Here is a 14,226-nt window from a genome sequence, read left to right on the forward strand (position 1 = left end):
TTATTTATTTATCTATTATTATTTTTTATGATACGTGACTGTAAGGAAAATTCATTTTGTTGTCTCTAATACGAGATAATGACAATAAATTGAATACAATACAATACATCTTGCTGTGAGCTTTAAAGTGATGGTGAAACCCAGGAATAATGGCATACAGTTAGATGGCATCATGGCATACATTGTCCAAGGTATTCAACAATGCATGACAACAGCACAACAAAGAGGCAAGATTCTCAGCAGTTGAGAAGCATTCTGCTTCCTATTGGACTGCAGGATGTCACCAGAAAGGGTTTTTTTCAAGTTACTGTGCCCATGATGCTTCCTGCCAGGCTTTTATGGCAGTGTTGCACTAAGATTCCTAAAGTCACACTGGGGTACAAGCAACGAAATTCTCTCTCTTTGCTTGTCTGGACTGTAAAATTCTCCGTCTTGGACTTGACTGTAAACGCCTATCTCACCAGGGACTAACTCTACTGAACGTTTTTCCTTCCATTATTTATTATGTAAAAGAATATGTGTGTTATGATTGTGTTTATAGTTTGTTTGGTTGTTTGGTTGTTTGTCTTTTGCACGAAAGTCCGCGAGCATTGCCACTTTCATTTCACTGCACATCTCGAATGTGTATGTGACAAATAAACTTGACTTGACTTTAAAGGACGGTGTCAAATGGGAAAATGGGAGATGGACCCATCCTGATCCGAACCTGCACACTGTCAATGGACTGAATGACATTTTAAATCAAGGCTCCTGTCAGAAAACCAGATGATCTTCAGGAGGACAACAATTTGTTGAAACATTTCAGGCCAGAGGCACGCTGTACAAAATATTCATGCTTTTAAAATAAGACATTTTTAACAAACACCTAACTACATTAGATGGAGGATAATCCGTCTGTAAACGTTTCCTTGAATGATTTCATAAACAGCAAACGAGATAAAAATGCTGGAATCTCCAATCTCCAACACAAACTCACAGAACAGATCTGGTTACAATCATCTACACCACCCCCAGACTTAAGGCTAGACCCTTCCAATTCCTTTAGTGGACGTGTATGACTCAATTTCCTGGTGAGGGACCTTTATTCCAAATGCTGAAAAAACATGCCTAATGTGCCTAAGGGTCTCGACCCGAAACATGGACCAATCTAGTGATGTTTCAGGGATTTTCCAAAGCTAAAAGGGTTGGAACTACTAGGTGTACAGGACAGCATGGTTAGCTTTCCTCGCTGATTATTAATTGTCTGCACCAATGATAGGGCAGGAGAATGCAGAAAGAGTGGTCATCAAGATATTAAAACATCCAGATAGACAGGTCAAATACAGTGGCAGCAGGAGACTCGTTCAATTTGAAAGGGAACGCAGGGTACATACAGCTATGGCAAGGGTGTCTGTGAGCAGAATGGCCTCCTCATGATGTTTCAATGAATGAAAAGTCTCGACTTACCTGTACAGCTACAACAGAGAGAACCTCAACGGAAATCCTGTTGAACTCATCAAAACAACCCCAGGCGCCTGTCTGTGCGAGGCCTTTGTAAATATTGCCGCACGACTGTATTACAAACAAAACAAAAACAGACAATTAACATTATGGCATCTTTACTGCCTTTATACAGTTTTGCAGCACTCACCAAAGCCATGCAGGCAGCTGGTACCTGGGCAACCAGAGCAAATATTACCCGAGCACATGAAATTAACATTTGTCTCATTATTCTAACATGTTGCAAGGATGAAATTCACCAAATGGACACACTTCTCTTATTTGATCTCCTAGTTCCTTTGTTCATTCTGTTTGGTGGTTTCTTAATTGGTGTATTAATCTGAGTTTGGAAAAATATTCACTGCATTTAATGCAGGCTCATAGGGTGGACTCCTGGCAATCTGAAAAAATCTTCTGTCATAAGAGAAAATGAAGCAAAAGCTGGCCTTAGCTTAATTAATACAATTACTGTTGCTGTCATGGCTTAGTGGTAACATTGTCACTTAGAACGTTATGGGTCTAAACCTCACCGTAGACTCAATGTCTTTGTTGTCACGACAGTGAAGGGAGCTCTATGCAACTGAAAGTTACATATTTTTGAGAAGATGATAAACAGATATTAAATCACTCTCAAATAGGTGCAAAAGATGCAATCCTAGAATGATTTACTAATTAAAGCTCCAATTAATTAGATCAGTAATGAGGCACTACTGTGCTGCAGTCTATGTGCTGCTTAAGATCTTTTTTAGTTTTAATGTACAAGTGTTGGCTGGTCCTCAAAATTACTTAATTACAATTCCCACGGTGACTGTTGCAAACTTTAATATTAAAACAACAAAGGCTTTTATGTTAACTAATTTTTACATTTAAAAATCAAGATGATATATTTGGATAACCGCCACAATATAAACCAAATTGTGTAGTTGTGGTGTTAATTGTGTCTTTATCAGAGTGTTAAAAAATAAGTTTTGACATTATCTGTAACTATATCATACAAACATTTAATATGTTCAAAACTATTTTTTGCAGGCCAATTTAGCAGAGGATTTAACGAGCTAAAAATAAGTTGTCAAATGCCTGCCATAATAACAAGTACATGAATGTGATATAAAATGTGTCCCTCAATCAGTTATTAAAATGTTTGGTTTCTACATTCTGGCACAATTCAACACTGCGACACTCATTGTATCGTAAAGACTCTACTTCCTTAATTCTAGTTTGCTCATTATTCATACCAATCTGTTCACTGTACAGTACCCGGCCCAACTGGGAAATTATGTCAATAGATATAATGGAAATGGCTATATGAAGTTGTAAAAATAGATCATAAATATCGAATGTCAAACATTTAATTATTTTGGACTGATGCAGTAAGACAGAAGCACTCTCATTTTAATCAGCGTGGAAGCCAGTTCTTTCATTCTGCAATGAATCACCTGTTTTTAACTTAACAACAAATTGATTATCTGGCAACAATTGACAGGACAACCAGGAAAAACTTTCAAACTAACTGAGTAAGTAAAAATTACTTTTTAGACTTTCTTAAAGTCTGAAGTATTCCACCATATTTTTAGAGCATGGAACAGTATAGCAACAGACCATTCGGCCCACCACGTCTGCCCTGACCATGATGTGAGTTTAAACTGAACCCATCAGCCTGCACATTTCATATCCCTCCACTCCCTGTCTGTCATGTGAGGGTTTAAATGTCTTTTAAAAATAGCTACTGTATTGCTTCTCCTACATTCCCACACGTGGCTGGTCCAGGCATCAACCACCGTGTAAAACATTAGTATTTTTTGGTTAAGAAAGAACTGCAGATGCTGGAAAAATCGAAGGTAGACAAAAATGCTGGAGAAACTCAGTGGGTGAGACAGCATCCATGGAGCGTAGGATGTGTCTTTCCTCTTTCTCTGATACATAAGTACAATTAAGCCAAACTCAATTTCAATATAGAGCAAAGGAGAAGATATAGAGTGAAGAATATAGTTCTCAGCACTGTAATACACCAGTTCCATGGACAGAGTCGATGTGAATTGGACAGTACCGTAGCTTGTGGAAGGGTCGTTCAGAAGCCTGATGACATAGCTGATCCAGAACACTGCTCTCACTGCTAACTAGATGGTCTCTCTACATTGAAAATATTGAGTTCAGAGCAAAGGACTACTTTCCAGAACACAAAAATGCTGGAGAAACTCAGCGGGTGCAGCAGCATCTGTGGAGTGAAGGAAATAGGTAACGTTTCGGGCCGAAACCCTTCTTCAGATTTTCCAGCATCTGCAGTTCCTTCTTGAACACTTTCCAGAACATGTTCATAGAAACATAGAAACATAGAAATTAGGTGCAGGAGTAGGCCATTCGGCCCTTCGAGCCTGTACCGCCAGTCAATATGATCATGGCTGATCATCCAACTCAGTATCCCGTACCTGCCTTCTCTCCATACCCCCTGATCCCCTTAGCCACAAGGGCCACATCTAACTCCCTCTTAAATATAGCCAATGAACTGGCCTCAACTACCCTCTGTGGCAGAGAGTTCCAGAGATTCACCACTCTCTGTGTGAAAAAAGTTCTTCTCATCTCGGTTTTAAAGGATTTCCCCTTTATCCTTAAGCTGTGACCCCTTGTCCTGGACTTCCCTAACATCGGGAACAATCTTCCTGCATCTAGCCTGTCCAACCCCTTAAGAATTTTGTAAGTTTCTATAAGATCCCCTCTCAATCTTCTAAATTCTAGAGAGTATAAACCAAGTCTATCCAGTCTGTCTGTAATCTTGTGCTCCATGCCTAGGGATTCCTGTTATCAGCCACCTTTATTTTCCAACCTTCTCCCATCCCAATGTCTCCACATTCAATCATTGTTCCAACTAAACCCATGGTAGCTTCTGACTAGACATTTTACATCCTTCTAGTCTCAAGATCGAGTTCCATAATTTCGAACAGTCACCAAAGCCAAGCTTGTGGTTGATCTTGACAGTGCTCAGATAGTTTTATTCCTTTTCTCCTTCTCTTTTCTGCTCATGCTCACTCATTTATTCATCTGCGTTTATTTACACCTCCTTCAGACCTACATTGTGTTATTCACGAATGCCTCACCACTACTCTTCGCCCCTTCTCTATCATTCTATCATCAGGGCTGATATTGTCCCTCCTCGACAGCAGATATCCTCTCCTTCTCCTTCATTGTATCAAATATCTAATGTTACCTCTAGGTTTTCCCAGTTCTGATGAAAGGTCAATGTTTGAATATTAACTATTCTCCTCTCTCCATCCATGCTGTCAGACCTGCTGAGTATTAAAAATATTGCGTTGTTTAGGTTTTAGGCTTCTTAACAATTTGATTCGAGAAAAATCCCTAGTCTCCATGGAACAGTATGAAGGCAATCATGTAAGTATTACAGTGGGAAATGTGAAACTGGATTAGCCAGCTCAGTCCAAACGGTATCGCATTGTCAGGGATTTGATTGGTAAGTTTACTAGAAATATCAGAGTGAAGTGGTTTATGCGCAGTTTAATTTACAAGATCACAAACATGGTTCAATTTTGACAGAAGCAATACTGTACATAAATAATTCCCTCACTTTATGTACCAGGCTGTTGTAACTACAGGCAGACTACTTAGTGCCTTTAATTCAGTTCCATAAAGTACCAGAGCAAACTCCTCTCTACACCGCCTCCACAATTACAGTTGTTTCTCCAGAGGAAGATTAAGGGCCTGTCCCACTTACGCGACCTTTACAGGCGACTGCTGGCACCCGTGATAGGTCGCCGAAATTTCCAACATAGCCTGTACGGTCCTGAGAGGTCTCCTATGGTTGTGAGAGGTCTCCAAGAGTCGTAGCGTCTTTCTGGTCGCCGATGACATTTCAACATTTTTAAAATTTCATCGACCCATCACAGGTGCTCGGTGGTTGCCTGTGGAGGTTGTGTAGGTGGGACACGCCCTTTACACTAAAGATCTGTCACAAATTCCTTAGGGATTGGAACTAGATGGAATACAGTGTAGCAAAGAGTGGAGTCATGCATTTTAGTGGCAGAAATAATGCCGTAGACTATTTTCAAAATGGGGAGAGAATACAGAAATCGGAGGTGCAATGGGACTTGGAGCGCTGGTGCAGGATTCCCAAAATGTTAATCTGCAAGTCCAATCGTTAGTAAAGAAAGCAAATGCAATGTTAACATTTATATCAAGGGGGCTAGAATACAAAACAGGCATGTAATGCTGAGGCTCTATAAGGTGCTGGTCGGGCCACAATTGGAGTATTGTGAGCAGTCTTGAGCACCATATGCGAGGATGGATGTGCTGACTCTGGAGAGGGTCCAGAGGAGGTTTACACGAATGATCCCAGGAATGAGTGGGTGACATATGATGAGCGTTTGACGGCACTTGGCCTGCACTCGCTGGAGTTTAGAAGAATGAGGGGGGGACCTCATTGAAACGTACAGAATTGTGAAAGGCTTGGAATGAGCGGATGTGGGGAGGATGTTTCCACTATTAGGAGAGACTAGGACTAGAGGTCATCGCCACACAATTAATGGACGTTCCTTTAAGAGGAATTTCTTTAGTCAGAGGGTGGTGAATCTGTGGAATTCTTTGCTACTGAAGGCTGTGGAGGTCAAGTAAATGGATATGTTTAAGGCAGGGTGTGTCAGGGGTTATGGGGAGAAGGCAGGAGAATGGGGTGAGGAGGGAGAGACAGATCAGCCATGATTGGATGGCGGAGTCGACTTGATGGGCCGAATGGCCTAATTCTGCTCCTACCACTTATGGAGTGGGAGAGAATGAACGGCACGATCAGAAAGTGGTTCAAGTCCCAAAAGGGTGAATAGTTGGGAGCTGCTCACTGCCTCACTTGGTGTGTTACTCAGAAAGATCTCTAGCACCAGCAACAAGCGAGATGTTATGTATTGAAATAAATCTTAAAATGAAAATCCATAACACATACAATTCGAAAAGAAGGATACGTTTCAGATGGAGGGTGACCAACAGCAACGTTAAACTGGCAACAATGGAATCTCTGCAGAACAATGACCCACTTTCTCACTCATTTGTGAGGCTGAAACAATCATATTTAATGTCATAATAATATCCGCAGTTCTTTCTTACACAATCATATTTAATCATCTTGCCAGAAAGGCTTTATTGCAAGCATAGCAAAAATATGTAAACTTATGCTTCTTAAGCTGTAACTTCAGCTTGATATTGAGGACTTTACCAATCAGATGAATATTTTGGTGCTAATTCATCTGGCTTCCAAAGTGTTGTTTTCCTGATACTGCTGCCTCCCGTACAATCCACATCGCAAAACTCACCTCCATCAGAATCTAGCTGTGAGATTTATAAACCAAAAGTTGTTACTTTTGGATTTGAATGTGATACAAAGATTACAGGCATATCATATTGGGGGCTTGGAATGCACTGCCAGGGAAGGCGGTGGAGGTAGCTACGATAGAGGTGTTTAAGAGGCTTTCAGATAAGCGCATGGAAGTGCAAGGAATAGAAAGATATCGATCATGTACAGTCAAATTAGATCAGTATAACCTGGCATCATTGTGGGCTGAAGGGCCTGTGCTGTAGTGTTCTATTTTTTATGAAATAATTGCCTTGCTACAAAGAAAATATAAATGAAAGTTACAATAGATAAGATTAATAAGGATGAAATGTGACTGGTTATTTAGGGGTGAGAGCATACCTTGTAGTCCATCTGCTCAGAGCAGTTGAATACATAAACCATAATTCCCAGTGCTCTGCCTAAATCTTTAGTTGTTTCAGTTTTCCCTGTTCCTGCAGGCCCGGCGGGAGCTCCACTCATCGTCAGATGTAGAGACTGGGTCAGCGTGATATAACATCTGAAACCAAACAATGAAATATACATCATATAACCCATCAGTCTGAAGAAGGGTTTCGGCCCGAAACGTTGCCTATTTCCTTCGCTCCATAGATGCTGCTGCACCCGCTGAGTTTCTCCAGCAATTTTGTGTACCTAATGAAATATACACATGTATAAACTTTGAGAATAAAGTATATAAGGACATAAGTGATAGGAGAGAGAATTAGGCCATTCAGCCCACCAAGTCTACTCCGCCATTCTCTCCCTCCAATACCCTATTCCCCCGACTTCTCCCCATAACCCCTGACACCCCGATATGCCAAGATAGCCAAAGGATTCTTCTCAATGGTTTATAGACAACTTGTGCTCAGCCTCAAGAGCATAGCCATCAGCATGGTTAACACACATGAAATTAAACAATGTGCGACGTGCATTAGAATTGTCTCAAATATAAATTAGGTGTGGGAGTAAAAACTTAGATTATTTTTCAATTATGTCTTAAAACATGGAAAAATAACGAGCCAGAATTAGCAATTCACCCTGCTTTGTCATTCAGTAAGGTTATGTCAGACCTGACCTTGGCCTCAGCTCTCTTCCCAACTGGTCCCCACTATCCTTGATTCCCCACAAGTCAGAACTGTTATTGATTTCAGCATAGAATGTATTTAAAGAAACAGCCTTCACAGTTGTCTAGTGGAAAATTCAAAACATTCTCAACTCTTTTCGAGACCCGTTGTCACTTCATCCTTTTGAGCTTTTAGCCTGAAAAACCTCTCAAAATCTTATGGATTTCCAATAAGATTACCTGCCATTCTTCGCAAGTCCTGGGAACATCGGCCCATCCTGTTCATAAAATAATCTTCTCTAACTTAGAATCAATCCGGGAAGCTCTTTGAACTCCCCCTGATCCATCCTTTAAGTCTTAAAATCAGAACTGTTCACACTACTGTGGCCTGACTGAACTTCTGTATACTTGATTACTTTTCTGCTTCATCCCTCTTGCAAAGAAGGCCTATATCTTATCATCCCTTCCTGACTACTTGCTATCTGTGTACATTAGCCTTCTGTGCTCCTTTCCCAAGGGCATCCTGAAAACAAAGATTTATTGTCATCACATAGTTTTGTCCACTCATTTGACCTGCTTGTAGCTAGGAGGATCCAACTACATGTTTAGATCAATGAGATATATGGTCCCAATGACACCATTGCTGTATATTTTCCTTTCTTGGTTCTTGGTTTCTTGGTCCTCCAAAATATTCCAAATGGAATTTAAACTGGAGGTGGTGGAGCCAGGGAGGACTTAAGCCAGAAAGGGTTCTTAGGAAGAAAGAGCTACTTTAAATTAAGTTGCATCTGGTTGGGTAGCTATAGTAGGGTGGAGATTATTCCATGCTTTAATTGTGCGGGGGAAGAACGAATTGCTGTACACATCTGTCTTTGTAGCTGGGATCACAAATTGGATCGAATGCCCTCGTCTGCTCCTAATTGGTTTGGGTTTGGTGTAGGTCTTGTGATCTATGTCGAGCTGACCATTTAACATTTTGTAAAAACATGTCAAACGGTGAGCTTCACGTCTGTCTTGGAGAGGGTTCCACCCCAGAGAATTCAGAAGTTTGGTGACACTCGCTTCTCTCTCGTAGGTGTTAGTAACAAATCGAGCTGCCTGTCTTTGGACACATTCGATGGAAGAAATGTTTTTATTTGTGTATGGGTCCCATGCTGCAACTGCGTAGTCCAAATGAGGTCTAACGAGGGTGAAGTATAGCTTCTCCTTGACAGAAGTTGAACAAAGGTGAAAGTTGCGCCTCAGAAAGTTTAGGACACCTGTTGCTTTCACCGTTGCATGATGAGTCTGACCATTCCAACACAGATCATTCTGCAATTTGATGCCAAGATACTTGGGTTGTTTGGATTTTTCAAGGGTGGCACCAAGTATATTGTAAGATGTTTCGCCTGGAAGGGTTGAACTGCATGGCCCATTGCTGTGACCACTCAACCATATTTTGTTGTTCAGTGGTGATCAGCAACCAAATAAAAAGTACATGGAAAGAGAGTAAGAACTAAAGATCAATAAATAAATAAATAAATACATTATTGGCCATAAATGTAGATGGATTGCTTAGGAAGTATGTAGATGACACCAAGGTTGTTGACAACAAGACTGTGAGGTGGGCTGTTAAGATATGCAGCAAAATATAAACCAGCTACAGAAATGGGCAGAGGAATGGCAGATGGAGTTTAATCCAAGCAAGTGGAAGGTCAAATATAAGGGGATAATATACAATTTTATATCGAAATCTCGTGATGAGACTGCGTGAAGAACCGGCCAGCCCGCATGCACGTCAATACGTCGTCGCATGGCGCGGGATTCGGATGCATTCGAAAATGCTCAGTGAGATTAACTTGGGCAGGGCTCGCTGTGCATTAGGAAAAGCAATGGGGTTAAATGGGCCCATTCTACAGCCTACTAACCAATAACTGGTTTAAGCAACAGCAGGATGGGTGTTCAACTACACAACTCACGTTCCCAATCTGACTATAGATTTTATATCAAATAAAAAAAACACTGGATGTTTGAGAATAGAATCCAATTTCCATTTCACACAAGATGCTGTATCTGATCATTACACAGAATCAATGGATAATATCCAAAATGCGAAAAAAAGCAAAGATTTAAACAAATCTGCTTTCACATGGGATAAGCTTTAAGCCATGCAGTGCAACATAGTGAGGGGATAAATCATAACTTAAAACAATTTAATTCCTCACTTAAACAGGTTTCAAGACACATCTGGCATCATTTTATTGAGTTATCGAAGCCATAATCTATTGAACTGCAGAGACTGTACTAACAAGTTGACAATAAATTAATGCATTGTCAGCAGGAATAATAAATAGAGATATCGGGCAAGGAAGCTGGAGGCAGCACGTACTGTGGAACACTGCAGAACCTGTGCACAATGTCAGGTACACAGAGAGATGTCTGAAAACATTAGCAAATATGTCACATCAATGTAATTAATTTATAGCTGAAAGAGAGATAATAGTGGAGTAACAATTAAGCAATGTGGCACGTATTCGGACCAATACTTTATCAGAGATGATGTGTAACTCTATCCCTGTGGAAAGATTCGGATTTACGTGTCATTCGACTATAAATTATTTGTCTTCGAGCAAGAGTAAGCCTGAAAGAAACCGTCCAGGTTAAGGTCACAGAATGCGAAATACACAAGCTGAATTACACAAATGTGGATTTGCCGACTTTCACAGAATTAAAAAAAAATATATATATTATTATTGACTAAGGTTACAACTATGTTTTCTGAGCTGCTGAAATCATAATTGTATAAGGATTAAGGATATGCATTTATACAGTATGGTCTCAGCTCTTTGTGAGTCGTTGATCTCATTTTTGTTAAATGGACAAATTGTAACATCTTGCTCTAAGTCTCCACATGACCCCGTAGCAGGTTTATGTAAAGGTCAAACACCCCCCTCCCCCACATTTCAGAGTACCATAATTTTCGGGACACATGGCTTCACAGGCGTTTGTAATTGCTCAGGTGTGTTGAATTGCCTTCTTAATGCAGGTACAAGAGAGCTCTCAGCACCTGGTCTTTCCACCAGTCTTTCAATCACCTTTGGAAACTTTTATTGCTGCTTCTCAACAAGGACCATCAGATAAGATCCTGGACACCTTTTCTTCACTCTGTGGCCATTAAAATGTTGACGCCAAATTGTGGAGGCTAGCCATGGACGTCAAATTATATTTTATATTCTATTCATAGTTAATACATTTGATATCATACATGTTTGATCAGCACCCATGGTGTTTCAACCCTGCACGTACCTGTCTGTCAAAGGTGTGATAACCAGTCGGGGGGTGTTGCCCAGATATTCATAGGAATACAAGAATTGTGCATCACAAATGTTGGCAAAGCAGTGCTTCCTTTCATCATCCCAGCGATGACGGAGCTGGGAGAGCCAGACAAAAGCTTGAGAGTTGTCAACCTGTCAAAGGAAGTGTACACTCTTCAATAACCGCAAAGCGTGGGGATGAAATAGAAAGAAATACTCCACTTTAAATAAACTATTTCCCAGCCTCACAGATGCAACACTGAAAATACATTGGCTGTGCCAAAACCAGTGAATTGACCATGAACAAGTAAGTTTCCTAGTTTCCCAAACAGGTTGTGACATCTCCCAATATAATGATGATAGTCATGTATAAAAAGTTCTTCTCGCCACCCAAGTGCTAAAGAAGTCCATTTGGTGCACTCTGAAATGGCAAATAACATTTTACAGTAGAAATTATGCCTGAAAGCAGCATTTGATATTTCCTGCTGTCTTACAAATGTATTTTTGTTATCTCATTGGGGATAATTTGGAAAAATGTTGGAGAAACTCAGCTGGTGCAGCAGCATCTATGGAGCGAAGGAAATAGGTGACGTTTCGGGCCGAAACCCTTCTTCAGACTGGGGATAATTTGGATATAGGCCAATAGTGGTAAGTAGACAATATCAAATTTCCCACTAAGTACATAAGCTTCAAAGTATTTGGTTCCATTTCAGTCAATGAAAATCACAAGAAGTGTACAATAATTATGTTAAACGGATATATTGAGATGTAAAAGAACTAACTAAAGCTTCAAAATTATAGGGACAGGATGAGCTTTAAACAAACTCAGTGTGAAAAAAATACTGCAATAAAACTCAAGAATACAATGTGATTTGTGGGTCAATATCAGACTGTACTTGGTGGCACCAACCTTCTGAGCAATTATCTTTGCAACAACATCACGTGCGTGGACATCAATCGTGCAGATAGTCATGATCTTCTGCCGATCTCCTTTCGAGAGCTGGCCAATTAACATGGTAATAAGCGTATTCAACTGGTTAATCTGTTTTTTGTAATAGTCCTTCATGGCATTTTCATAGCCTTCTTCCAGTCTGGCGAAACAAATCCCAACTTCCGTAGTCCACCAAATCTGAGTGCAAGTAAGCGCGACCTGGTTGAGGAAAATCAGGGACAGCTTTGAATCAATTGCCTCAATATTAATGTACGGGTTATTTTGCCGAAATAGGATGAGACCATTAAAGTGCAAGTAGTGAACAATATATGAAATACAAGTAAGTGAAAACTGCAAATGCTGTAAATCTGAAATAAAAGAGAAAATGCTGGAAGCACCCAACAAGTCAGATGGTATGTTTAAGAAGGAACTGCAGATTCTGGAAAATCGAAGGCACACAAAAAAGCTGGAGAAACTCAGCAGGTGCAGCAGCATCTACGGAGCGAAGGAAATAGGCAACGTTTCGGGCCCGAAACCCTTCTTCAGACAGTACCTTTGAAAAATAAATTGAAGTAACATTTCCGATCAAAGACCATTCAACAGTGTACACCTTTAAACAGGAAGCAATAATTGTCTGGCAGAATGCAGTAACTAGATTAGGATTAACAACATCAATTTTATACAAGAACATGGTATCGCTTTGGTGACTTTGGTAATGCAATGACTTAGTTCATCAATAAGAGGACCACGGAAGAGATGGATTTATTCCAGATTCAACAAATTCCTTGGACAAATGATGCATTTAGGTGGTGAAGATCAAGTGCATTGACAAGTGATAATCTAATTTATTGTCAATTTAATTGCATTATTATATAATCAATTGAACTCTGCTCATCAGCGTCCACAAGATTTTCTTCTCTGGTTTCTGAGCGAAGAAGACAAAAATCGATGCTGCATTCCAGTGCTGCAGAGCTCAACTACTTATTGGCTGCGTAAATACATCAAATAATTAAAAATGCAGGTGAGGGGCAAGTGATGAAGCTGGTTTTACAGATAGTTCTGGTTTACCTGAGCTGGATAATCGAAAAGCCACTGATCTCTTGGTTTCTCTTCATACGCCACGACACCTTCAGTCATTTCATGCCTCACTGTATCTCTCATGGTGTCCAACACACGATTCAACCAAATTTCAACCTAGGACGTAAAATAAATGAAGCTTTCATTATTATGATGCAAACAATGTTACAATCTTATAAACCAAATAAATTATCTTGGACAGATTAGAAACTTGAGAGAAATGCCTGTTGAATATTGAAAAACAGCATTTTGGTACGTTGAAATTTGCCAAATTTAGTTAATGACACTTCAATAATCGTTGAAAATAATAGATAACAGGTTAAATGAAAGTAGTCATTGTACAGTTTATAAAATATATTATTTGATCAGCAGTGAGTTGAATGAAGAGTTGAAGACACATGGCTTGAAATGCTTGTTTTGTAAACTGACTGACTGCTGAACAATTTGAAATATAATGCTAAAATATCAATTGGTTTTGGAAAATGGTGGAATATGAATTGCCAGACTTGTGCTGTGTTACGATCCATTACAGAGAAAATACTGCCAGTGAATTAGTGATTATACTGGAATAACCAGTGTCAGAGTAATGAGAATTGGTTGTACTTGAATTGCCAAAGCACAGAAGGCTATGGACATAGTACTAGTAAATTAGTATGGATGGCTAATTGATAGCCAGCATTGACATTATGGGCCAAAGGGCCTGTTTATCTGCTCTAATGCTTTACAACACAAGGATTTAAAAACTAATTGGTAGCACAAAGCAGAATAGAAAAGTAATCTAATGAGAAACTTGAAAACTACAAAACATTCTACAGATATGTTAAAACAAATTGCATCCATTATTACATACGACATTACTCTTGCTCATCTGCAGTGTGACAGTTGATGTTTCCTTTCCAGCATCACACCCAATTTCTGGATGCATTTCTGTAATAGGCCATTCCCATTCATATACATATTTGGATACCTTCAGCAGGGACAGGGGTCACGCTTTTCCTACCTGCCCATCGCAGTCGCATGGCTCTTTGAAGTTGACATATTCATCCTCCTTGCT

The 14,226-nt window shown here is 39.9% G+C and overlaps 1 protein-coding gene across 1 annotated transcript in view; it reads right to left on the bottom strand.

The window, feature by feature from the left end:
* The window catches only part of LOC129708122 (dynein axonemal heavy chain 9-like), a 295,482-nt gene that overhangs the window by 226,295 nt on the left and 54,961 nt on the right, over window positions 1–14,226 (bottom strand). Inside the window, exons 23-28 of the mRNA XM_055653686.1 lie at window positions 14,173–14,226; window positions 13,164–13,289; window positions 12,075–12,314; window positions 11,157–11,317; window positions 7,169–7,325; window positions 1,447–1,551 (exon numbers count right to left, since the gene is read on the bottom strand). The exon at window positions 14,173–14,226 is cut by the window's right edge and continues 99 nt beyond it. Coding sequence (XP_055509661.1) covers window positions 1,447–1,551; window positions 7,169–7,325; window positions 11,157–11,317; window positions 12,075–12,314; window positions 13,164–13,289; window positions 14,173–14,226 — 843 coding nt within the window. The remainder of the gene's footprint in view (window positions 1–1,446; window positions 1,552–7,168; window positions 7,326–11,156; window positions 11,318–12,074; window positions 12,315–13,163; window positions 13,290–14,172) is intronic.

This window comes from Leucoraja erinacea, chromosome 23, assembly GCF_028641065.1.
Source record: "Leucoraja erinacea ecotype New England chromosome 23, Leri_hhj_1, whole genome shotgun sequence".
In the NCBI taxonomy this organism is placed as follows: domain Eukaryota; kingdom Metazoa; phylum Chordata; class Chondrichthyes; order Rajiformes; family Rajidae; genus Leucoraja; species Leucoraja erinaceus.